Source organism: Haliotis rufescens, unplaced genomic scaffold (genome assembly GCF_023055435.1).
Source record: "Haliotis rufescens isolate VD_foot unplaced genomic scaffold, xgHalRufe1.0.p SCAF_4, whole genome shotgun sequence".
NCBI lineage: Eukaryota > Metazoa > Mollusca > Gastropoda > Lepetellida > Haliotidae > Haliotis > Haliotis rufescens.
The window spans coordinates 24,406,326-24,434,238 of NW_025964112.1; the positions used below are offsets into that span (position 1 = coordinate 24,406,326).

Below are 27,913 nucleotides of genomic sequence, written 5' to 3' on the forward strand. Positions count from 1 at the left end.
AAAGGGCAAAAGGACATCTGGTAAAACCTGTCAGAACAAGACACAAAATCAGCTTTTTGTTGTTTGTTTTTAAATGCAGCACCATTCCTCATTCCTAATTGTGTGACACAATACAAAAACAACAGTACAGATAATCAACATCCATACTTTAATGTCTGACACTTAAATTAGAAACAAAGTGATGTCAAAAACTGACCAGGGTAGTAGTATCTCTTTGACTACTAATATACTTAACATGGCTTAAGACAAGTTGGTGGTATCTAAAATACAACAGAATGTTCATTATACATTGAAATATATCAAACCATGCAACAAATTTGATAAATTTTAAAAGGAAATAAAAATGAATGGATAAAAAGTAATAATTGCAGTCATCTTAGTGACTAATGTGCTTCTGCATAGGGCTAGATAAGGTCAACAAGGCTGTACCTTTCTCTGTAGTATTAGAATCAGATGGTGTTGCATACACCTCTTAGCGTCAGCTGCACATGCGCCTATCAGGATTTAACGACCACCATCCCCACTTAGTTCCCGAAAAATAGCGAGATATGAAAATATCATCAGTTTCAACAACTTAAACTTCGTCATCAGTCAACATGCTTAGTCCGATATTGAAAACACTGAGATGCATAACAAACACAGATAAAATCGGAGGCACATTTACAGTGTCATAAAAGTCAGGAGCATCCCCTTCAGGTGACCAGCATCCTGCACTGTTAAGTGCTCTTACCTTGAACAAGTATATTTTACTGAACCATAACATCTTTCATGGAGCTCATGTTCAAGTTACTGTACTTACAACTAGTACATACACATCCACCAAGTTCCCTTCACAATATTTACAATCGGTTTGACTAAACAGGAAAAAAATAAGATGATAAAATATACCTTTTTCAAATGGAAATAAAGTACTATTTTGTACACAAAAGCTAATTACAGTTGCTTCCTGTGTCCTTCCTGTGAGAGCCAACAAGCTGCAGGTTGTGGACTTCACCCCTCTGTGATACCAATGAACAGCTTTGATGCTGACAAACTACAGTAATTAGCCATGTGAATCAGGGACTAGAATCCACAAACACTGGATTCTGACACTACTTAGCGATGCAAATCTTCACAACAAATTGCAGCCTAATATTAGAAAAGGGGTGAAAATGGGTTTAACATTGTGTTCAAGTGTGTGTGGCTGCTTGTTCTAGTCCGGACTAATACCAGTTTTATAGTACTAGCCCACTGAGACGCCATGCCACAGTTTAACATGAATACCTCACTCAGACACAGTATACTGACTCTGAGCCAACCAGTCCTTGTTTTAGCCCCTGAATGCCAAGCGCCAGACAAGGTAACAACAAGTACCATCTTTCAACATCTGGTATGAGACAGACAGGGATGAAACCACCGACCTTCCTCTCAACAGGTATAGAGGCATATGTGCCATGAGTTTGCATTTATTTATGAACAGATTTTGGGGAAGATATTTACAGATGCTGCAGACATTAATGATGGACAACTAGACCATACAATAAGCTCCATGAACATCAGTTAGGTGAGAAAAGAAGTTATGATTTATTTATAATTTGGAAAATGACATACATTGAGACCCACAAAATACTTAGTACTTTCAGATAAATTAAAAGTAATTATTATGAATTGATTGTTTCACATTTCACCAAGTTTTTCTCCAGTCTCATGGCCACTAGCTGTGTAATAAATCTAACTCATGTCGCATTTAATTTCATGGTCATGCTCGTTTGTTTGCAAACATTTGACATGAGTAAGTAAAATACAAAAGTCAAATCAAACCATATAAAACTGATTTGTCTTGACATATTCTAAAACAAGACCTTGACTTGCTCAGAAATAAAGAATGTTTTACAAAGTAAGCGTTTGTTCTCTGAGGTATCTGAACCTCCAACATGTCCAGTGACAGTAGGTGTCCATTCTGTACAGTTGTCAACCTGCGTAAAATCACCAGCAGAAATCACTGTGAATCAGCCTCGTCCTCTGTTGATGAGTACATGCTCTGATTTCTTCTTCTCAGTTTTTTACTTTGTGGACTTATTTCCACATCAGACACATCTGTCCGTTTGACTGATCTTGAGGAAGCAGGCGTGTCCCTCACTGGATTGCTGGATACATCTGCTGTCTGATTCAAGTCTCTGTCATCTTCTGCCGACGAACTGATAGAGTCACTCTGTGATGCAGAATCCGCATCGATCTCAAACACACCAGACACTTCAAGCTTGGATAACGAAGTGTCTGATTTAGACAGTTCACTTTTTGATCTGCACCATGCAACTTTCTGAGATCCAAGCTTATCATCATCATTTTCACCATCAACAGAGCTATCCACACTTGATTCGTGTCCATTGCTACTTTGCATTTTCTTTTGAGCAGAAAGTATTTCACTCAATTCATCTTCCTCCTCAATGGAAATGTCTGTATTGTTTGACAGTATTGAGAGATTCCCTGATGCCAGCTCTGCAGTTTCATTCAGTGACAAATCTGTGGTGTTCAGACCAAAGGAGTCATTATATGATGTATCAATGCTACTATTGATGTCACTGCATGTTCCGTCATCTTCGTCATCATTGATATCATCCTCCAAGTCGGCTGGGTCTAGGGATGCCAGGACCTCCTCCTCCCGGACCTGTGAGTCCTTCCCAAGGTACACAGCATATGGGTCCGTGAGGTCCATCATGGTACACAGCAGTGTGGTCTGAGGGTTGACAACGATGGCAGGACACTTGTGGGGGGAACTCATCACTGATTCGTGAACAGGCACGGTAGCTTCAAAGTTGTAGGGCAATGCCAAGTTTCCATCAAAATTGTCTCTAATTGTTTCCATTTCTTGGTCTGTTACCTTGAAATCCCACCTGTAAGCAGTAGAATGGAGAATATACATAGTTGGAGGATTAACACAAAAAGTATTCATACAGTGCTGATGAGATTCATGGTACTGGGCCTAGATTTTAAAGACAATCTTTGCCCAAAGACAATAAAACTATCGTAAGACATAATTGGAATGTTTGCACCATTCCTGTCGTAATTATATTTCACCTTTGACTAAGGTGGCGGCATACTTTGCCAGATATTTTTCAAACAATTAATTTGCTTTACATTGAAACATTGACATTTCGTTTTGTTTAACTGCACAATTCACTTCGAAAAAATCAGTAACATTACAGATTTCAGTACATTACAGTAGGTTAATTACTTCCGGAAGTGTGAAACAACATATGTATTTGTTGATTTGGTAAGGGTAAAAACAGAAGGCTACAGTAATACAATGGGGTACAGTAATAACCATACTGCAGCTAATCTTCATCCATACTCTAGTTGGGAGTGGTTTCCCTTTGCCAATGTTGCCAGTCTGCAGGTGTCACTAACTGTCATTACTGCCTGTCTGAGCAGGTGTCAGATTACACTACCTGTCATTACTGCCTGTCTGAGCAGGTGTCAGATTACACTACCTGTCATTACTGCCTGTCTGAGCAGGTGTCAGATTACACAACCTGTCAGTACTGCCTGTCTGAGCAGGTGTCAGATTACACTACCTGTCATTACTGTCTGTGCAGGTGTCAGATTACACTACCTGTCATTACTGTCTGTGCAGGTGTCAGATTACACTACCTGTCATTACTGTCTGTGCAGGTGTCAGATTACACTACCTGTCATTACTGTCTGTGCAGGTTTCAGATTACATTACCTGTCATTACTGTCTGTGCAGGTGTCAGATTACACTTCCTGTCATTACTGCCTGTGCAGGTGTCAGATTACACTACCTGTCGTTGCTGCCTGTCTGAGCAGGTGTCAGATTACACTACCTGTCATTACTGTCTGAGCAGGTGTCAGATAACATTACCTGTCATTACTGCCTGTGCAGGTGTCAGATTACACTACCTGTCGTTGCTGCATGTCTGAGCAGGTGTCAGATTACACTACCTGTCATTACTGTCAGTGCAGGTGTCAGATTACACTACCTGCCGTTGCTGCCTGTGCAGGTGTCAGATTACACTACCTGTCGTTGCTGCCTGTCTGAGCAGGTGTCAGATTACACTACCTGTCATTACTGTCTGTGCAGGTGTCAGATTACACTACCTGTCGTTGCTGCCTGAGCAGGTGTCATATTACACTACCTGTCGTTGCTGCCCGGTCCTGGCATGTACCGCGTTGAGGGGCTGAGGTTCAGCAGGTGGTTGGTTAACTTGAGAATCATCAACCACTCAGGATCCAGATGGATTTTCATTGCTTGAGAGGTGTCATGTGGTACATCGATAACCTAAAACATGAAAAAGACATATTTCCATGTGTGTTTGACCAACACAACAGTCCTGGGAGCCCATAATGTTCTTCCCTTAACCCTATACAACTTGTCGTGTTACATACAACATGTGTCTTCCAAAACCAAAGTGGGGCGGTCGGGTAGCCTAGTGGTTAAAGCGTTCGCTTGTCAAGCTGAAGAACCGGGTTTGTAATCCTGACATGGGTACAATGTGTGAAGCCCATTTCTTGTGTCCCCCGCCGTGATATTTCTGGAATATTGCTAAAAGCGGCGTAAAATCAATCTCACTCACTCACCCAAAACCAAAGTGCTTTTAACTCTGTCATTGAGGTAGCTTGAAGCACAGATTTGGGGCATTCAGGAAATGGTGGGGATCAGGTTGTCTAATATTACTATCATATTTCAAGTTGTTATTGTTTACTTTATATTGATCAAAGAAACTTTGCACATAAAATTCAATACAAAAAACAAAACGAATTGCAATGTGCTTCTCACTGAAAGCAGGATCACAGTGCCCTAAAACCTTTGACATCATATGAACATCATCACTTGTCATACATAATTATTCAAATGACATAACCACTACATCATGCATAAGTCCTGTGATTGGTGTTCAGCAACTCATGTCTTGTCGTAAGATGCAACTGATTTGGTTGATGTATGTCATCGCATTCAAATTGTATAGATTGATGCTCATGATGTCAATCGCCGGATTGACAGATCCAGACTCGATTATTTACAGACCGCCATCATATAGCTGGAACATTGTTGAGTGCAGTGTTAAACAACAACATGCCTCCCACTTACTCCTATTACTCAGTTTCAATGACCTCCACTATATCCTAATGAGAGCACCTTTCTTGTCCAGGCTAGGACCTGGGGGATGACCTTGACATTTGACATGAATTGTCCAAATGACAAACAAGATTCCTAGCGCTACAAAGAGGACACATATGATTCGACACCCCTGAATGGCTGCGAACAGTGTTGTGTCAAAGGCAAAGTGCCAAGCTGCTTTACAATTTTTTAAAGTCGCTTTTAGACTTGGATATATTTAATGATAATCAAGTATAAGTATGAATTCTTGAGACCTATTACCCAATGTTCCTGAATTTGCGGCAGACAGAAATAAAGAATTATGTACAAGACAAATAACAGCAGATGTGTTGTTGGACATTTGACACTGATTCATGTGTAATGTAGACTAATTATAGACAACCTGAAGAAACTTTCTCTTAGGAAGACACTTGTCAAGTGAAAGGAACTTGGTTGTTTTCTCTACTCCGTCCATTGCCTGCAACATTCAAAATAATTAATTTTTTAACATCTGACAACATTAAGATATCAGTTAGATGTAACTGTGTAGCACTCTACATTGTGTAGGTAACATGACTGTCCCCAAGATATAACTGTGTAGCACTCTACATTGTGTAGGTAACATGACTGTCCCCAAGATATAACTGTGTAGCACTCTACATTGTGTAGGTAACATGACTGTCCCCAAGATATAACTGTGTAGCACCCTACTTTGTGTAGGTAACATGACTGTCCCCAAGATATAACTGTGTAGCACTCTACATTGTGTAGGTAACATGACTGTCCCCAAGATATAACTGTGTAGCACTCTACATTGTGTAGGTAACATGACTGCCCCCAAGATATAACTGTGTAGCACTCTACATTGTGTAGGTAACATGACTGTCCCCAAGATATAACTGTGTAGCACTCTACATTGTGTAGGTAACATGACTGTCCCCAAGATATCACTGTGTAGCACTCTACATTGTGTATGTAACATGACTGTCCCCAAGATGTAACTGTGTAGCACTCTACATTGTGTAGGTAACATGACTGTCCCCAAGATATAACTGTGTAGCACTCTACATTGTGTAGGTAACATCACTGTCCCCAAGATATAACTGTGTAGCACCCTACTTTGTGTAGGTAACATGACTGCCCCCAAGATATAACTGTGTAGCATCCTACATTGTGTAGGTAACATGACTGTCCCCAAGATATAACTGTGTATCACCCTATATTGTGTTGGACAAGTGTTGGTAACATGACTGTCCCAAGATATACCTGTGTAGCACCCTACCTTGTGTTGGGTAAGCGTTGGTAACATGACTGTCCCAAGATATACCTGTTTAGCACCCTACATTGTGTTGGACAAGTGTTGGTAACATGACTGTCCCAAGATATACCTGTGTAGCACCCTACCTTGTGTTGGACAAGTGTTGGTAACATGACTATCCCAAGATATACCTGTGTAGCACCCTACCTTGTGTTGGACAAGTGTTGGTAACATGACTGTCCCAAGATATACCTGTGTAGCACCCTACCTTGTGTTGGACAAGTGTTGGTAACATGACTGTCCCAAGATATACCTGTGTAGCACCCTACCTTGTGTTGGACAAGTATTGGTAACATGACTGTCCCAAGATATACCTGTGTAGCACCCTACCTTGTGTTGGACAAGGGCTGCAAACTTGACATGTAGATGAGCTGAGAACCAGTAACTGGGCTGGAGGAAGTGGAGCAGCTCCTCTGCAGGTGGACTGCCCAGTGTGTTTGTCTCTATTTCTTCCTTGAAGAAACTCTTCTGTCGCACAAGACCATTCACGTCCCCAAAGTGATACACACCCCTCGGCCAGTCATGCGACAGAAAAATGTCAATGGGACGAGAAATCTAGAAATGGATATTTGTATCGTCAACATGGTGACAGTCATCAGAACACTGTGCAAAGATTTTTAACTATGTAACTAGCATCTGATTTGAGGCAACTTACAACAACTCTCCCTAGCAATGACATGAAGGACAGTAAATGTATTATCAAAAGTCATCAGTTCACCTCTTAAGTTCAAATATTGCTGTTTTGAGAAATAGTATTGAAGTCATGTTGTGTTCTGTTGTGGAGACAAAATGATTTATCCAAATGGATAACACGGTATGAGAATTGAGATGGCCACGGGCAGGCTACTTAGGCTGTCAGTGTGTCCTGATGGATGGCCCAAACCCAGTTTTGCCAACAAACAAAATGGAGGACACAATCATAAAGCCAAAATAGGATTGACTGACTCATTGGATTTACTCATGAAGCAAACAATTAATAATCCTTCATGAACACTAATGATTGAACTAAACACAGACTCGTGTTTTGATGTGAGATGAGTCGGCTAGTAGCTGCATATTACAATAGCTACAGAGACAAACTTGCTTAATAAACAATCAAAGCTTTAATAAAGAAAACAGGATAATCACATGTTTAGATTACCCCAATCTCATTAAACTAGTAAAATTTGAATACTTTTTACATTTGTATACTTATCCTGCACAGTTCGTCTCTCTGTCAGAAGACAGCAGTGAATGCATTAAGGAGTAATGCAGGATAAGTTAAAAAATAAGTTTTATAAGTTCTAGCTATTGCTGAGGATATCCCATTTCAGGTCACTTCAAAAATGACCTTTCACAAACTTTAACTGACCAATGAAATTGCTTGCAGGGAATAGACATTAGCCACTAAGAAAGCAGCTTTCTTCAGCTTTGCGGCACTAGTTTCATACTGGTGACTTCCATTCCAGACTGTGCTTTCAAAAGTATACTGAACAACAAAAGTTCCTGTGACATTGAATAAGATTTAATGCAAAGTTATGTTTTTTACCAAATCTAAAACAATTTCGGTTTGCAACAGATAAAAGACTCCTGTAAGTGTTCAAATGGTTTAATTTGCCATACTGACTTCAGAAAATGTGTGATGTCATAAAAAACATGAACATGCCAAAATGTCAATTTACAAATCAATAGCGTGTGTGTCCACCTCTGGTTGCGATGCAAGCAACACATCTTCGTCTCATGGAATGGACCAGGTGTCGCACAATGTCCTGTGGGATATCTGTCCATATCTGCTGGAGCATGTTTCAAAGTTCCTGGAGTGTCTGTGGAACACGTGGTTGATGTCGAAGGCGCCAATCCATCTCGTCCCACATGTGCTCGACGTGCTTGACGGTGGTTTCCTGTCAAAACTGGATGTCTGGCGAGTCTTATGCCGACAATCCCTGCACATCTGAGGCGACGACATACGGTTTGTGAAGATATTCGTCGAAGGCCAGGGATGCTTCTTGCAGTCACTGTTGCTGGCTGGAATCGATTTCGTAGGTGTGTTGTTCGAATCCAGTTGTCTTGTCAATTATTGGTTACGCATGGCCTGCCACTTCGAGGACGGTCTCTGACCGCATTCGTCTGTTACCAACATTGCCATAAACACCAAATGGTGTTTCTGTGGACGTTAAATTGTCTTGCAACATCATGTTGATTGAACCTGCTTCAAGCATACCAGACGCTCATTTTGGGACCGGCGTGGCATTTCGTAATGTTGAATAATTGTGTAATTTTGTTGTTTTTCTGAGTGGTTGTTGTCAGCATGATGCAAAACAATGCATATGGAATCCCGTTAACGCACGTTTTAATACCCATTCTTTGGTAGTGAAATGCATGGAGCTTGCATAAATGTCAACTTTTGCATTGAATGCATGCTTTTCTGTAGCAGTTGCGTTTTTGTGACTTGATTCCATACATGTACTACAATATTGAAAACCAAACTTTACTTGTTTGATAAATACACTAAAATATTGGTGTCACATGAACTTTTGTTATTGAGTATATTTTGAATCAGTCATACTGCCCTTTTGTGTAGTTCAGAATACCCTGTGTTAAGTTTTAGAAATTGCATGATTAGAAAACAATGACAAAATTTCTGCTAACAATATAACATAACAATATGAATATTTTTGTTTTCATTATTTTATTACAACGTATATGTACCGTTATCTATCTTTAAGCTGTCCGATTTTCGACCCAATCGTTGATGCTACTGAATTTTGTTTATCTGACATCCTCGCTACTCCCGACATAATCATATGCAACCAACCATGTTGAATTGTGTGGTTATGTACGTAACACAGTCAATACGTAAATTTTCTTCTTGCAAGTGGCGAAAATTAATTTTCCACTGTGAAATGAAAATAAAGAAGGGAGGTCAACACATACACAAAGAAAAGGCGGCATAACTCAGCTATACATAACTCAGCTATACATAACTCAGCTATACATAACTCAACTATACATAACTCAACTATACATAACTCAGCTATACATAACTCAGCTATACATACCTGAGCTATACATCACTCAACTATACATAACTCAGCTATACATCACTCAGCTATACATACCTTAGCTATACATCACTCAACTATACATAACTCAGCTATACATACCTGAGCTATACATAACTCAACTATACATACCTGAGCTATACATAACTCAGCTATACATAACTCAACTATACATAACTCAGCTATACATACCTGAGCTATACATACCTGAGCTATACATAACTCAGCTATACATAACTCAGCTATACATAACTCAACTATACATACCTGAGCTATACATAACTCAGCTATACATAACTCAGCTATACATAACTCAGCTATACATAACTCAGCTATACATAACTTAGCTATACATAACTCAGCTATACATAACTATACATAACTGAGCTATACATACCTGAGCTATACATAACTCAGCTATACATAACTCTACATAACTCAGCTATACATAACTCAACTATACATAACTCAACTATACATAACTCAGCTATACATAACTCAGCTATACATAACTCAGCTATACATAACTCTACTTAACTCAGCTATACATAACTCAGCTATACATAACTCACAGACATTATATCTCCATATCCATGGTGAAAATTTACTATGGCTGACAAAGAAAACTGTTCCCACACAGCTATCGATATTGACAGGTTTCCTTGGACACTGACTGATTGTCATCCAAAGATACATTTAAAACTAGTAAAATCCTAGATAATTTTTATATTTGTATACTTATCCTGCATTACTCCTTATGCATATTACTGCTTGTTTCTTGACAGAGAAAAGAGCTGTGTGAGGGTCTTTGCTTGAAGAGGTTGCTCCAACTGGCTGAGAGGCCAGCGACGTCACGGATCCTCACATTAATCTGTAGTCCCAAACATTGGGAGGCATCGTGGGGAAGTAGATCTGAGATGGGCGGGTCCCTTTAGCCGCAGTAATGCAGGATAAGTATACAAATATAAAAAATATCTAGGATTTTACTAGATTTTTTACTTATCCTGCATTACTCCTTAATGCATCTTTATCGGACTGTTTTTGCGGCTGTTCCGCTCACGAGGTCGCAGATGCCGGTACGAAGAGGCGTCGTTGTTGTCTACGGCGTTCCTTGGATCGTCGGATGTAGCCACGAAGTGCTCTAACCGGACATAGTCGGAGCTCAAGATCATCTACCTCGCCCACAATCGATGAAAGAGGGGGGGATGAGGAACGATCTATCGGGCTGGCCTGGGAGCTGATTCTTTGCAATGAAGTCCCAGCACAGGCCCAGATGCACGGCTCCGTGAGCTCCCTGCTCAAAGCGGACCCGTGTGACGTCAGATGGAGCATGAACTCGCCCAGGAATTGAGGCGATGCAGATGTGGGGTCTACATGCTTGCCCCTGCAAAAGCTCTCGAAGGATTACTACTTGTCATCATAGAGGCTCCTGGTGGTTGGGCGATTTGCCATCGTGATGGCGCTAACCGCTCTGGCCGAGTAGCCTTTGGCATTCAGAGCTCTCTGTAAATGGACCAGACCAGTAAATGGACACAACCTGTCTGGTCCTGGGTGTGGCTGTTTGCTGTGAGGGTGGATCAGCAGATTTGGCCAATCTGGGTGTGGCAGTGGGTTGATGTCGGACAGCTCTCTGAGGTCGACGAACCAAGCCCTCGCTGGCCACCAGGGCGCGACCAAAGTGAGATCGAGGTTCCGTGTCTATCTGATCTTCTGGACGACTTTGGGAAGGAGTACAGGTGGGGGAAAAGCCTACGCTTTTAGTCCTTCCCAGGGGACACTGATAGTGTCGACTGCCCAAGCCAGTGGATCCGGCACCGGAGATATGTAGGTCGTGGATCTGGCAGTTCTGGCTGGTGGCGAATAGGTCTATGTTGGGGAGACATCCGCTAGGATGTTTCGGCAGCCCGGGATGTGGTGGACCTGGAACTGAATCCCCAGATGATCCACCAGGTGAAACAATCGGAATGTCTGTTGAAGAAGCGAAGTCGAGTGAGTCGTTCCTTGGTTCCGAAGGCACCATACGACAGTGATGTTGTCCGTCGGGATGGAGAGCCAGGCGTGTCTGAAGGCCTGCTTCCAGTGAGCGATGGCCAAGATAAGCGCTTCCATTTCGAGGTTGTTGATGTGCCATAGGCGCTGATCGGCGGACCCAAGGCAACCTGTCCCTCCAGGTGTGTGCCCCATCACTGCAGGGGCGCGTCTACGAAGAGGCGCAGAGAGGTATTAAGCCCTGTCAAGGAGACGCCGCCTAAGACATTCGATTCCACCGTCCACCACCAGGGATGCTGTTTGAGGTGATCCGGGAGGACAATGGAACATCTGAGCTAGGCGCAGTTGGAGCCTTCATCAAGTCCTGTGGTGAGGTTAGGAGGCCAAGGAGGACTTGTCATTGGCGCAGAGTGCATGGTAGGTGGCCATGGGCAACGACGTGAGCGGCGGGTCGTCTATAAGCGCCAGCTTGTACCCATGTAGCGGCGGGTTGTCTATAAGCGCCAGCCTGTTCCCATGTCGGATGATGTTGGTGACATATGGGTCCCCCAGGATCTCACAATTCTGCCAGCAACGACCCAGTCTCCCACGTACTGGAGTGTCCACAACTTAGACGGCTGGGGGTGGAAGTCCCAGTCGTGCTTGTCTGGCTATTCACTGTAAGTCCGTACGGTCGGCGTTACCTCCGTTGGAGTGGCCACGGCGGGACTGTTATGCGCCCGATGCCCTGCCTTTTTCTCTACCCCGAGAGGTTGAGGTGGTGCCGCGCCACTGGGGCGGGAGGGTGTTGCGTCGCGGCTGGTATGAGCCAGACCGGGACGCCTCAGCTAAGGCTGGCTGTGACACCCTAGCCAGGGTCTTGAGAGCCGTCTCGTCTCGGGCAAAGGCTGAGACTCGGGATTGAGTCATTGATGTACAGCGACAGGCGTCTGGTCGAGTGGTTGCAGTGTTACGCATAAGTGATCATGCAAGCCAGTCTGTACAAATACACTGTACGGATCCCATAAGGTCGGTTGACCTGATTACAGTCGACGATGTTTACAGTCGTAGTTCTTGACACGTGACATGTATGTCGTCCTGCGCAGTAAACTGTAACCCTGTATGCTGAGTGGACTAGTTCAAGCTCCACACCCTGTGGTGAACCCTGTGGTTGGCAGACCAGTGGTGTGTCTGAGTTCTGAGTAGGAACTGTGACGTTGCCGGTGTAGGGGCAAGTTGATCCCCATGACAAGAGTGACGACTGGTCCGGTGTTGGGAACGATGACCCAGTTGGGTACCTGGAAGCATATGACGATTCTGTTGAATACCAAATCGGTCATGGGGTTGTGATCGTCAACTGTGGTGCAGATAATATCTACCAGACGCTGTGGGTAGGGACATCTTTGAGAGTCTGTTCGATTTCTCCGAGGAAACGTTCAACCAACGTTGATAGACGAGGAAAATTGGTGAGAGATTTCCACAGAACCGTCTTCACGAGGTGTTGGAGCGCCATTGTATGGACGCCAGTCAAGTGTCCGTGTTGGAGCGCCGTTGTATGGACGCTAATCAAGTGTCCAGCGACCACTCTGGTCTCCATAGGTAGTTGGCCCTGGGGAGCTGACGATCTCATAGGCCTGTAGACTGAGAGCAGGTAGCCACAAGGACATCATGGAATGGCTAATTGTCTGTCTGCGCGGTTGTCCCTGGTGTGCATCTGTAGAGGCGCACTTGGCAGAGGTGCAAGGATAGGCGCAACCCGAGACACCAGGACAGACGTCGTTATGGATGCTGTAGACGGTGCTTTTGTAAAGGCGTCTGTATAGGCGTCCGACGAGGCACTGGCGTCTGTATAGGTGTCTGACAAGGCGCTGGTGTCTGTATAGGCCCCCGACGAAGTGCTGGCGTCTGTATCAGCGCTGTTTAAGGATAGGCGCTATCCGTAGATGCGTCTGCAGAGGCGCTATGGGAGGCGCTTGTAGAGGCGTCTGTAAAGGCGCTGGCGTCGACGGCTGACTGGCCTGTAAGTACTGAAAGTACTGGAGGAGAGAGGCATCTATCATGGGCGATCAGTACCGTAGGCGGGGGCGCCTGTGGGAGACCGAGCATCTGTGCCGTCGGCAGGGAGCGCCTGCGGGTGACCGAGCGTCTGTCCGGAGGATAGTATAGGCGCCGTCTGGTATGTGAGCGCCACGCCGGGCGTCACGGTGGTCACCGCCGTAAAGATAGTCGCTGTCGTGGTTGTCAAAGTGCTCTGGGTAGAGACTACAACCCTGGGGTCCGACATCAAGGTAGCAGGTCTGGGGGTGGTCATCCGAGATAGCCGATCTAGAAGGCGAAACCTCGGAGTAGTCTGACATCGTGCGCCGGTGTTTCCTGGCCTGCTGTGTTCTGCGTTTTTTACACACACAGAGGTACTGAAAGCAGTAAACAGTCTTTACATCGGTGACCCTGGAGGCATTGAGATGTACAATTAAGGCACAGCGGATGGGGATCCTACGCGGACATATTACGCCAGCACTTTGAGCAGGAGGGCATGATATCTGCTACGAAGCAGTGTAAAATCACAATGCGTCCCTGCCCGATTATGTATGCTATAATTTGTTTATCCCACTGTGTGGGTTTATGAAACAAATATTACGACAAACGTAAGACAACATATAACAAAACAAACAATACTTGCGTGGATACGCCAATCGTGGGGTACCAAGCAAAAGAATATAGAATGCAAACCAGTTCACAAACTGCCCGCTACGCAAAATATTCAAGATGGCTACTTGGAGCAACAAGACACCTGGCCTTATGTTTTCTTTTGGGAAAACGCCAGTAAGTGTCTAATAACGTTATCCACATGTTTATGAAACAAAGAATGTACAAAATACAAACCGTAGGCACAACACAAAGACAAAACAACATTAACTCAGATAGCAAACACGTGAGGGTTTGAATCAGTTTTATGTTACAGCCAAAAAAACAGGTCTTCTCTCAGCAAGTGACAAGAGTAATGTGAGGATCTGTGATGTCACTTCCCTTGGTCACATGGGAGCTGCGTGATGGGCTGGCCTCTCAGCTAGTTGGAGCAACTTCTTCAAGCTAAGACCCTAACACAGCTCTTTTCTCTGTCAAGAAACAAGCAGTAATATGCATTAAGGAGTAATGCAGGATAAGTAAAAAATTTGTAAAATGATATGGAAGAATGTCCTATCAAACATTGATAACATCATGAAAATGTCCTTGTCTCCTGAAAAAGTCACTGAAACTAGATAGTCTGATGTTATTGGAGACGTTTTGGAAAGATGATTGGTGTCTTGACAAAGCACCGACAAAAGATAGGTTTGTAATTGAACTATCCATGTAGCTATCCATTAATGGGATAAGTATTACAGATTGGTAAAATGTGAAAATGGCGATATCAACATTGTTCTGCTTTAAATAACTGTTAATGTCATCATAGAATAGAAACTGTGAAGTGTATTTGTGTGCATGATGTGTGGGCTATAGAAACTTCATCTAGGGAAGTTCCATGATGTTTCAAGGAGGCTACTGTCAAGCTTCTACAAAAAATCATAACCTTAATCCAAATCTATTGGAAAATTATCGATTGGCAAACAATTTAGCCTTCAGCCTTCATCTAAAGTGCTTGGGAAGGCAGTGACAATTCATCTCTCAGAACATATGGATGTTAACAACCTAAGGCTAATTTTTTTATAAAATCTTGGTTCTCAGACACCGCCACATCATCACAAAGTCTGCCGCACACAGGAGTTACCAATGTGAGTCAGAGTTCTCATGTCCTATGTCGTACTACTCATTCCACCAAGTTGCATAGGTCAAAAGTTGGTAGCGTGCGAATGCCCCTGACCACACCGGGTGGCATACCTCTCCCCGTGATGAATGTCTCACCTGTTTAAATCGGAACACTTCAAGGTTCCGGACATGGTACACAGATCTCTTTGTAGAGTCATTATAGGGCGGCCTTTCGAAGTGACCTGAAACAAAAGAATTGCATATTTGGTTAGGTCACACCTAAACACACAACTATGACATTCAACTGTACATAATGAACTTGACAGTTAATATTACGTACTCATAATTAAAATGACATGAAATGAAACAGCAGTAACTATCTCTTCTTGTTAGCATTGTTAGATACGGGTCATTAAAGAAATTCCTGTAACAGGTATGGCAAACAATACATTCATGAGATAGGTATTGAACAGAATCTGTCTCAACCATGTCAACAAATCATGTAACAGTCCTAGCATGAACAGCAAGAATTGTAAATTTTAGGCTAAATTGTATATTTATAAACTAAGTAAAAACTAAAATATGTTTTTTATTTATATTCTACTTGTTAATGCTGTTTTTTGGACAGAAAGACGGACTGTGTGAGATCCAGCTGCTGAAGAAAAGTCAGCACGTGACCTGGAAGCAATGCCATCACATAAGAGCACATTACTGCTTCAAACATAACATCTGAAACTTCATGGGGAGGCAGCGCAGCGAGGCAGGTGGGGGGCTAGAAGTAGCAAAGTTTTTTAACTTATCCTGCATTACTCCTTTATGGCAGGTGGGCATACCAGATGTGATCCATAATAAACACTTGTCAAGGTCCGATGAAGCTGCATCGCATACAAGTGATGACCGGAACATCCACAAACATTCCTGTCAGAAGGAAACGAGAGGTGACGCAAAAAGAAAACCCGAATAGGTGGCAGTAATAGAATGAGATGGGTAGCCAAAAACTAGAACTGACCTAAGAGCAAATGCAGAATTTGGGGTGGTAAACACCAGAGAGGTTGATGGGCCCCGCTTGGGTATCAGAGAATCGGTGGCATTGGGGAATGGTGACCTGTTGTGCTACCAACAGGGCACCAAAGCTGTGGACGCCAGCAACATCTTCCAAGGCTATGTCATGGAGGTAGTGACTGGCGAAGACGGTGTCTGATTGCCAAAAACAGCCCTCCATGATCAACTTGATGGAGCAGTTACTATGAAGAGCCATGGTAGATGTGACCTGCCTGATGTCGTGGGGGTGCTTAGCCTTGGGGCTTCCAATCTGTCGGCTTTATAAGCTTGTAGGATGACCGCCTGGAGCTACAGGGAAATAGTATTCCGGCTGACCTCCGACTGCGATGATGGGAAGACCAGCAGGAAAAAGTGTTTCCTTGACTTGTGGCAGGCTTTTGACTGTCGTACAAAAATCTTCAATGACTGTATCGGGCATAATAGAAGCTCCACCTTATCATTGGCATCCACGATAGACTAGAGGGGGGGAGGGGGGGAGAAATAGTGATCATTCTCTCAGACTGTCCTGGGAGTTGATTCTTGGCAATGAAGTCCCAGCACAGCCCTAGGTGAACGGCGTCATGAGTACCGCGTTCAAACCGGACATGGGCAGTGGTAGCAAAAGCCAGTAGAAACACTGTAGAAGGAAGGAAGACGAGTGGAGTGGTTTGAAGGGAGCAGTCTGAAGAGCCTGTAAGACCATGTTCAGATCCCACTTTCTGGTCTTCAGAACAAACCAAGCGCAGCAAGGCCTGGAGTTCGTAAATTTTCGTCATCCTCTGATCGTGCAAGATGGAAAGCACAGAGTTAATGGCGACCAAGTAAGTAAGAGATGGTAGAACCTTTCAACCGACGTGTGTTGCGCCAGTAAAGAAGAAACTGCGGTGATACTGCCATCAGATCCTGGGGTTTGTTGGAGCAGAATGCCTGGAAAGAGCACCATTTGTCATCCTATAGTCCCTGTGTAGACAGACGGTGGGCTAAGGCAAAAGCCTCGGGTGCTCTAGCCGAATAAATGTAATGGTGATGACAAGATAGGCATAGGACTAGGAGGTGTAGGTTTCGATGACACAGGCAGTCTCTGTGGTGTCGACAAGCTTGTTGGGTGACACGTTTCATTTGACTCGAAAGTAAAGGTTGAAGGAAGATGGCAACAAGGGACTGTAATAGCGGCACTGCACTGATGGAGTACAAGGTGTCTACAATCAGGGCAGGGAGGATGGGGGTCCAGACCAGATTTGTCGGCAGTAAAGTCATATTGATGTTGCAAGAACACAACCGGAAATGGGAGGCATAATGTAACTCAAAAACTTTTCAGTTTTAAAAGTTATGTGAGCAAACAATTATGCAAAAGTTGCTTTTGAAATAAACAAACATGAGGTAAAACAGAATAATGGGTTACCTAAGCCAAACAAGAAAGAAGTGAGCAAAGCTCACATACACCCGTTATCCCCGCTGGTCAACAACAAATAGTAAATAGTTTGTTAATTACTGAAACATTACATATTTCTAACTGATTTTAACTTCAATGTTTTAAAAACTAAGATTGAGTTCAAGTGACAAATGACCCCCTCAAAATCTCCCATGTTACCAGTGTTCACTACGAGGAAGTAGATCACCATGAACACCTTTGAATAAAAATTTGATTGAGGAGTTATATAAGAAGAATTATCAAAAGGACCAAAAATTGTTGATATAAAAACACATAAAAAATGGAACAATATCATATAAGAAAATCAATAAATTAATAATTTCCATCTAGCTTTAACAGATATGGTAAAGAATTCATAAATTCAAACTAACACAAAGCACAGATACTGATGATGATCTACATGTGTGGAAACAATTTTGGAAAATATATTAGCTATACAAAACCAGTCATCAAAATTTCTAAATTCCATCATGTTTCCATGAAAACAGCAAAAGAGAAAACTTTCAGAATCTTATAAAAGATAAAAAAACAATCATAGTGGTTAATGTAGCAAGTTTGCTGAAGCTAGGATACATAATATTGTAAACATGGATCGTACAAAAACTCTACCCAAAATTTATGTTTCACAATGATTCCATGGAAACGGCATAAATAAAAAAATTCAGAAACTTCAAACTAGCAAAAGGCACAAGTACTCATTGTGGTAAATGTGTGTAGCAAGTTTGGTGAAGCTAGGGTGCATGGTTCAAAAGTTATGGGCCTTACAAAAGCTCGGACAGATGGAAGGACGGACGAACGGAACGCTATATACCCGCAATTTACTTCGTAAACAGGGGTATAATAAAAGAATTCACAATGCAATACACGAAATCGTGGCCTCGTGGTGAATTCAAAATGGCCAATAGACAACAATACGCCCGTAAATTACCGTGACTAGAGCACCAATGAGTGATAAAACGTTATAAATGACCATAATGGGCACAAACCATAAACAGAAGACAATATATTAGCAAACAATGAACGTAGAAGCAAAGTAGCTAGCAAAAACAATAGGTATTATTTCCACAAAGGATACATCAATACGACCGTTCGTGGAGGTGAAAAATCAGTAAGGTGACGTCATTGCTTCCGGGCCCGTGCCGACTGTGTTAGGGTGCTGCCAGCTACTGGTTGGAACAACTTTCTTCAGTAGCTGGATCTCACATAGTTCATCTTTCTGTTAGCAGTAAATGCATTAAGGTGTAATGCAGGATAAGTGAAATATAGCTTGTGAGATAGGATAACCACATAAATATGCAATTTAAGGTAAAATTTTAAATTTTAAAACTAAACTATTTCACACTATGCATTTATCCCACGGATGGTTCGTGGGGCTCAAGATACCGAGCCTGTTGAGACATATACGGGGAAGCTCTGCTAAACAGAGATCCAGTCTCATGTGACCAGGAAGTCACAGGAGCATGCCAATTCAGCAAAGGCATATACCCAAAGAATAGATGAGCGAAGGCAGACTGTGGTAGGGAAACTTCTGTGGTGGTCGCCATGGAAATGGGGCTGAAGAGTCTCTTGTGGACGCGGTGAAGTGGCCAAGCAGACTCAGGTAGATATGGAGCTCTCTAACCAGGCATATGGAGATGTCTTCATGATCATCTGGGCTCAAGACGGACGCCAACGACAGAATGGAAAACAAACAGTCAAGCTGTCCCGGGAGCTGATTCTTCACGATGAAGTCAGAGTGAAGCCCCAGAAAGACCTTCCCAGTCAGTGTTCCCTCAAACTGGACCCTGTGAACATCAAGCATGTGGATCTCCCTCAGCAGGTGTTGCAAGGGCCAGGAGGAAAAACATCTTTAGGGTGATCAACTCGAGGTCAATCTCAGCAAGTGGTTCATGCTCAGCAGAGGTTAAATGGCTGAGGATGACGTTGAGATTCCAAGTGGGATAGGCGTCTTGTAGGTTGAGATTGACCAAGTGGTCTCCCAGATGGATATTCGTTTGAAGGAATGTGATGGACGTCATGTGAAAATGCAGCAGATCTTTGAGATACAACAGTCTTCTGCCTACAGGAGTCTCTACAATAGGTAAGACAGAGAATGAAAGTTCCCAGTCATCCCATAGCTGGTGCGAGGATAATGCACGTTGGAGGACTTGTATCCAGGTTGTCCTTGGCAGCCCCCGACCTCTCTCACGAAAAGAACTAGTTTTAGATCCAAAAACCTCACGGAGGTCACAATTCTTCAAAATGGTTGATTGCAGGATTTGCAAAGCACGTGCACCGCTAACTCGTCAACAGATATTTTCCAAGCCTTTTCACGTTTTTAATCAAGGTGCTCACATGATTTGTGGCACTTCACGAGTTAAGACCTGTGTTATCACAATATAGATCTTGATTATCGATCAGATCATCTGACTTGGCACGGCCATTTTGTGTGAAACAAATGCAAGTGATACGAGAGGTGGAATCTGATTGGTCCATAGGAGAGGCTTATAAGGGACTTAACTCGTAATAACCACTGGTGGCGCTACGATTGAGCCCAGGAATTCAAGCCTATTTCGGCAAGGGTGGAAACTGGACTTTTGCAGTCAGTTAATTCCCTTGCCTCAGGAAGATGGGTGTCGGGTAGACCAAGGAACATGGTAAAACCTTGTCTTGAAGTGGTCGTCCCACTGACAGTACTGGAGGACACCATGGTGAAGGAGAGCAGTGACGGTACCAGCATTGTGCGAGATAAGATCCATGATGCCCATAAGCTCCTCATGAATCAATGCAATGGAACCTCTAATACGGCCCTCGGAAGACTTGCCGTGTGACACAGATGCAGCGATGGCTTCCATTGCCGACAGGATGGTTCAAATAAACGGGAGAGTATGTCAGATGATAGTATCTAAGTGGGCAAGTTCTCGATCATCCACAGTTGAAGTATTAACAGAGCGTTTGGGGCAGAGAGTCGCAACATCACCATTCAATTCGAGTGCCACGGCAATTGAAGATAAACCATGAGTTGAATTGAGGAGTTTGAAGTCTATTGAGTAATAGCAAAAGCCTTGTTAAAATTACTAGTGACATGAGACATGAAGGGCCTGGGAGGGAGTGTGATGGCAGAGGAACCGGCACTGGGTACAACAAAACACATTAGCTGGTTATCTGCTGAAGTACTGCTCTGTAACTGAAGTCTAAGTTGACAACTCACAGGGTTACAGTGTGTGACCCAATTGTTGGGGCGGTAACCATGGTGATGCTGAGATGTGTTCAGGCAAAATATTTTTAGAAGCTGGAAACTTTGTTCAAGCATGTTTTGACACTGTTTGACATGTGTGTAAACGTCTTGACTCTGATGGTTCAAAGACCTTTGTTGCTGTAGCAGACGTCCCCCTAGCACAGAAGGCATTGTCTGTTCATTTACATGATGTAACGTGTGTATGCTGCCTCCTAGTTATAGTAGTATTGTTTCACACCTCACACATACTGATACTGTTTTTTCAGAAATAACTCACCTCTTTGAAAGTCTTTTCCTTTATAAATCCCCGACAGTCCACCTATTCTGATACCTCCAACCTGGACGATGCCTCCATAACCTGGAATCAGATGTTATTAGACAAACATGAAGCAGCATTTCAATGTACGAGTTCAGTGAGAAACATTCCAAGATGACATTAGCTTGGGCATATTGTCTAAGGGGTTTTGAATCAGGTCACTCAAACAATACTAACTTGGCATCATTTTCAATTCAGTTCAGAAGCAGAGATGAATGACTAAATTTGAACATTTACTTTGAGGTTACTTAAAATTGGATATTCATAATATCAGTATACTTATCCTGACACAACATATTGCAGTTTCCTTCTTTTCTTTGATGATATAACAGAGAACCCAAAATGTGCCTCTTCTACATTCGGGCCGCCTGCAGGGCAGGGAGCTGTACCAGCCACACCGCAGGGCAGGGAGCTGTACCTGCCACACTGCAGGGAGCTGTACCAGCCACACCGCAGGGCAGGGAGCTGTACCAGCCACACCGCAGGGCAGGGAGCTGTACCAGCCACACTGCAGGGCAGGGAGCAGTACCAGCCACACCCCAGGGCAGGGAGCTGTACCAGCCACACCGCAGGGAGCTGTACCAGCCACACCGCAGGGAGCTGTACCAGCCACATCGCAGGGCAGGAAGCTGTACCAGCCACACTGCAGGGCAGGGAGTTGTACCAGCCACACCGCAGGGCAGGGAGCTGTACCAGCCACATGGCAGGGAGCTGTACCAGCCACACTGCAGGGAGCTGTACCAGCCACACCGCAGGGCAGGGAGCTGTACCAGCCACATGGCAGGGAGCTGTACCAGCCACACTGCAGGGAGCTGTACCAGCCACACCGCAGGGCAGGGAGCTGTACCAGCCACATGGCAGGGAGCTGTACCAGCCACACTGCAGGGAGCTGTACCAGCCACACCGCAGGGAAGGGAGCTGTACCAGCCACACCGCAGGGCAGGGAGTTGTACCAGCCACACTGCAGGGCAGGGAGTTGTACCAGCCACACCGCAGGGCAGGGAGCTGTACCAGCCACATGGCAGGGAGCTGTACCAGCCACACTGCAGGGAGCTGTACCAGCCACACCGCAGGGAAGGGAGCTGTACTAGCCACACCGCAGGGCAGGGAGCTGTACCAGCCACACCGCAGGGCAGGGAGCTGTACCAGCCACATGGCAGGGCAGGGAGCTGTACCAGCCACACCGTAGGGCAGGGAGCTGTACTAGCCACACCGCAGGGCAGGGAGCTGTACCAGCCACACTGCAGGGAGCTGTACTAGCCACACCGTAGGGCAGGGAGCTGTACCAGCCACACTGCAGGGAGCTGTACCAGCCACACCGCAGGGCAGGGAGCTGTACCAGCCACACTGCAGGGAGCTGTACCAGCCACACCGCAGGGAGCTGTACCAGCCACACCGCAGGGAGCTGTACCAGCCACACCGCAGGGCAGGGAGCTGTACCAGCCACACTGCAGGGAGCTGTACCAGCCACACCGCAGGGAGCTGTACCAGCCACACCGCAGGGAAGGGAGCTGTACTAGCCACACCGTAGGGCAGGGAGCTGTACCAGCCACACCGCAGGGCAGGGAGCTGTACCAGCCACACCGCAGGGAGCTGTACCAGCCACACCGCAGGGCAGGGAGCTGTACCAGCCACACTGCAGGGAGCTGTACCAGCCACACCGCAGGGCAGGGAGCTGTACCAGCCACACCGCAGGGCAGGGAGCTGTACCAGCCACACTGCAGGGAGCTGTACCAGCCACACCGCAGGGATCTGTACTAGCCACATCGCAGGGCAGGAAGCTGTACCAGCCACACTGCAGGGAGCTGTACCAGCCACACCGCAGGGATCTGTACTAGCCACACCGCAGGGCAGGGAGCTGTACCAGCCACACCACAGCAATGTCAAAATAATGTATAGTTTCATGAACCTACCTGTTATATCATTCATTCATTAAATCTATCACTTTTTACAAAACAGTAGGATTAGACCATTCAAATGGGGTAACACATGTAGTAGCGAAGATGTTTTACAAGCTGATAATTTCCTTGATAAATGTAGGCTTCATCTATCACCACAGAGTCTCTGGGAACTAGGTGTGATAGCAGTAAAAGCTTCTGGTTGACTGGTTGTGTTGTAATTTATATTGCAAGAGTATGTCTCCCTACTTCAGCTAAAATGTTTGGGCCTACAGTTTTTTTCCACTGGGCCTACATCTTTTGAAAGGTGCCCTTGAGGCTCTCAGTTTACTCTGCTGAGTTATCTGTCCTTGATTCCCCACTGCCTCCTCATCAACATGTAGCTTGATATACAGACGAGGGACTGACTTGTGTCAGGATAAGTATACTAAGGCTTAAAAAGAAATGAATTGGTTCTCAGGCAATGGCTTTTGAAAATATGGTGCGGGCAGGCGGCCTTTTGTTTGGATGTTTAAACTTGTATGTCACCAAATAAACAGTTGTGTACAATCAACCTGGGAAGTGGCCACCCTATATAAATGTATTCCTTGATGAGTAAAATACTGGAATACAATATTGGACTGTCCTTGGACTACCAGTAAGTGCATAATACACACATACAATGAGTTTTGATTCTATTTCCCAATGTGAAAACGTCATCGTAAGCACACAACACCGAAAGAAACATGTCAACAAATCCGTACTCAAGTATGCAAGTTACTCCTATTATTACACTATCTGGCTATAAAAGTGTTCATTGTGTATCTGGACTTACGCTTATATTTCTTTTCTCAAAGATTCCATTTAATTTTGCTTACACACGACATCATGTATGCTCTGATTGGCAAATCTCATCACCTCACCGTGAACTTGCCTTGAAACAAATACGAGTCGTTAGAGATACAAAGTCTTCGGTCTTCCTATCAATTTTCTTTTTAAGGTATGATATTGGCCAGGACAAGAAGAGCTATTTCCGGCTTATTTTACGAGACAAATACACATGTAATCTTATTCTCTGCGTATGAAACATTGTCTGCCATACAGTACACAAATACCACCATCATATCTTGTGATGTTTTATAAAAAGATTTATGTTTTCATTGACCAAAATTGCAAACAAGCACATAACTATTGCTGCCATGACCATAACATATGACAAGAGATGCGCAGTACATCAGTGCACATGTAAAGGGAAGTAACTGCACGCTATATTGGATTGTGTTGTTTTTAAGTATTGTAACATTTCACTGCTGGGATCGGTGTGTTCAAGACACAGATTATTTAAGGATTTCCGGGTTTTTTTAAAAATGGAAATAAAAACGAAAAGAGAGACGGACTTTGTGAGGATAGGGCAGTGCCTGAGAACCAAGAATATATATTTTTTAAGCCTAATATCATGTGTATTCAGATTCATGAAACTTATTTCTTATCCTTATTCTTTGCAGTATTGGCAACTAGCACTGGAGTTATATCAGGATTAGAGTATGCTCAGCGAGTGCTCTTTTTAGTAAATCTGTTTCCCCTGTCTCATCCCTACTGTAACATAGAATGCTATGCTTCCTGGTCAAGTACCTGTGCTCCTTCCGAAGTGTTGAGTAGCGAATAATACCAAGAGCCCACAAATCACTCAGAATAGTTATTGTGACACTGCGACACAAGGGAAATATCTAGCAAACACTGACAGACCAGTGCTGTGGTGGTAGTCTCAAGTCATATTGTGTATGAACATGAGCGAGACAATCCGTCAAGAGTGTTGTTGAGATATCCTTACTCGCCCAAAGACATGTATTCTGAGATTGAGTCCATCTGTGATACATGATGCGGAACAGTCAACAACTGAGCAAATCTGAGTGGCCCAGACTGGTACATCCTCCACAGAGACATCCCTTAGACAATAGTTATTGAAAGTGCTGTCCATAGACCTTGTCACTGCCATAATGGCAAGTCAGGAGTGTCATCACGCCCCAGTACTGATGACAGCAGTGATATACTGAAACTTTTATCTATATACCCTAGTATTGTTTTGTAATGTTTGTTGTTGTTTGCACTCTGCAATATTCCAGCTATATGACGGCGGTCTGTAAAATAATCCACGCAATAGGGATACGATGATATGCATCAACCAAGTCAGCGAGCCTGACCACCCCATCCCGTTAGTCGCCTCTTTAGACAAGCATTGTCACCTTTTACGGCAAGAATGGATTGAGCTATTCTACCCCGGATCTTCACGGGTTACCTACCCTAGTTGTTGGGCTTTGATGACCAAATCCAATATGAACTCTGGCCTCTGGTCATCTGTCAAACTTTACTGCATCTAAGGCATGGATTTCCCCAATAAAGATGCAGTAACCAAGGCTATGACAAAAACAGTCTATTGGATCAAAGACAACTCTGTTTGCTGTATCAGTTCGTATGGCTGTAATACCAGATGCTGTATGAGTAGTCCTATGTCCCAGGACGGAAATCTGAAGCACTCCACAAGGACAATGCACCAAACCTAGCATATCCAATTGTATTGCAAGAGCGATAACTCTGGCTGTGTTTACAAGCTGTCAAGGTGTCTGTGAAACGGTTTGCTAGCCATACTGAATAAGACATGCTAGATAAAGTTGCTAAAATTATGCCGGTAATAAAAATTCCTTGTCAACTGGCTAGGAGTGTATAGGCTTGCACATAGGATACATCTCACCAGTTGACAACTAATAATATTTACTCTGAGAGGATTTCAATGTTAGATGTAAGAAAATCAACAGGCATCTTCATCTTTGAATATATATGTGAGCAGAATAGAAGTGTCAGTTATATGTAATTTGATTCAAACAGCCACACTAACTTGCTTCCCACAAAACTCACAATGTAAATTATGTGTGTTCATTCCAAATGTTTGTATGTTTATAGGACACAATATTGTGCCAATAAAACCCACTGTATAGAAAGAGGGTGCTACATTATGTCTCCTAAGAGTCAATATTTATGGATGAAAATGTTTTGGTCAAACTCAAAGCGACAACTGACTCTGATTACTGATACTATCTGCAGTTTCTAGATTATGATTTCCTAAATTCTCACCCATGTAGTAAATGTTTGGTGCCACCCATCCCCCATATGGCAGTTCCTGGAGGTAGTTGGATGCTTCGTGGTTTCCACCGATAAAAATGGTCAGGACTGGGGCCACCTTCTCTCCAGAATAGTATCTGCAAAGGAGGCATGCATAGATGTCTACTTGTACCACTCTAGGGTCTCAAAACCAACTACATAGGTGTTTGCATACAATTGTTGAATCAAGACGTGATTTGTCTCTTATTTTTCATTATTTATAATGTCTGCAGGGAGGTAACTTTGAAGATGGGCAGGCAACATTTATGGATCACCTGATCATCTCTCTTGTTGAGCTTTTAAATCACTTCAAACACTGTTATTGATACATGTTTGGGACAGTTTTAGGGCATTCAGGAAAAGGTGAGGATGGGGCTGCTTCCATTTTTGTATGTTGGTATTGGTAGGTTAGTATGTTGTTTAACACTGCCGTCAGCAATATTCCAGCTATATGATGGCGGTCTGTAAATAATCGAGTCTGTACCAGACAATCCAGTGATTGACATCATGAGCATCAATCCACGCAATTGGGATACGATGACATGCATCGAATCAAGTCAGCGAGCCTGACCACCTGAACCCGTTAGTTGCGTTTTAAGACAAGCATAGTCGCCTTTTACGGCAAGCATGGGTTGCTGAAGACCTATTCTACCCCGGAATCTTCACGGGTCTGTTGTCTAATGTAGTCCTATGCCTCAATCTACCCTAAACACAAGCAAAAGGTCTATTGGCATCACTTACCATGGTTACAGTTTTGAACAAAAACATGCCCTATGCAATAAAACTTAGGAAGAAAAAATTCCATGCTTATATGCATTAAAGGTATGAAACAAAGTCCATTGCCAAAGTTATACATATTATAAGCATTTCCTGTTTAATGACATCACTACTAGTTTGGGAAAACATATTCACAGAGCAGTATGAATTTGAAACAAAAGTGCTATGCTTATCATGCTAACAGCACAGCTACCTTAAATTAGCGACAAAGTTATAAGCCCTTTGGGAAAAGTATTTGGAAAAAAACATGCACAATGGTTAATAAACAATTATAGATCTGCTCACTTGTAGAAAGTGTTGAGTCTCTGATATTTTGGTGGAACAGCCATACAGGGAAGGTCTGCCCTATTTCGTACAGCCTGGAAGTCACCACATATAAGAAGCAGATCAACTGTCATGTTGTTTTTCTTTTCAAGATGCTGGATGGTCTCATAGATCTTGTCAAGTTCACCATGGCAACAACCCTCCACTGCAATCTTCATTTTGATTTTGAGAGATTCACTACCAGTCACTACTGAAACATGATGTGATAAATATCTACTGTTAAAACTGGTCATCAAGTCAACATGTCAAGAGACATACACTGGATACCTACACCTATTAGGTCTTCAAGGATTGCTGAAGTGGGGATCAAGCTGCCTTTTGAGGCATCACTATAGGGCCTCTTTAATACTATGCTACTAGGTAGGTTGGCCGACTAGGCCTACACCCATGAACACACGAACTTTGTGACAAAGCAACATGTAATGTTTATCGTGCATTTGCACTGCTGACGTTACTATCTTTCTTGTCTAAATATAAAACACAAGTTGGAACCGCATATTCCATAGTGTGGTAAGGATATTTTCACTACAATATTACATCAACTTCTTACGAACGAATCTTCTACTTTTCAAAATCCAGAAGCCATGCTTCACCGGATATAGAC

General features: G+C 43.6%; 1 protein-coding gene across 1 annotated transcript; it reads right to left on the bottom strand.

The window, feature by feature from the left end:
* Positions 1-134: 134 nt before the first annotated feature.
* On the bottom strand, positions 135-27,906 carry LOC124123565 (lariat debranching enzyme B-like). The gene is made up of 9 exons (XM_046486763.2): positions 27,860-27,906; positions 27,271-27,499; positions 26,182-26,306; positions 21,137-21,217; positions 15,326-15,411; positions 6,747-6,971; positions 5,502-5,576; positions 4,137-4,279; positions 135-2,873 (listed from the first exon to the last, which is right to left on the bottom strand). Exons 2-9 carry the CDS (start codon positions 27,465-27,467, stop codon positions 1,979-1,981), a joined length of 1,827 nt encoding a protein of 608 aa, XP_046342719.1. The 5' UTR covers positions 27,468-27,499; positions 27,860-27,906; the 3' UTR covers positions 135-1,978.
* Positions 27,907-27,913: the final 7 nt, after the last annotated feature.

Bases quoted from the DNA above. Each gene is read 5' to 3' on its own strand.
- LOC124123565 (XM_046486763.2), bottom strand. From the start codon at position 27,467: ATGAAGATTGCAGTGGAGGGTTGTTGCCATGGTGAACTTGACAAGATC. The intron at 21,218-26,181 runs GTGAGAATTTAG...ATCTGATTCCAG, and splicing joins ACCAAACATTTACTACATGG to GTTATGGAGGCATCGTCCAG. The intron at 15,412-21,136 runs GTGAGTTATTTC...CTTTTGTTTCAG, and splicing joins AGGAAAAGACTTTCAAAGAG to GTCACTTCGAAAGGCCGCCC.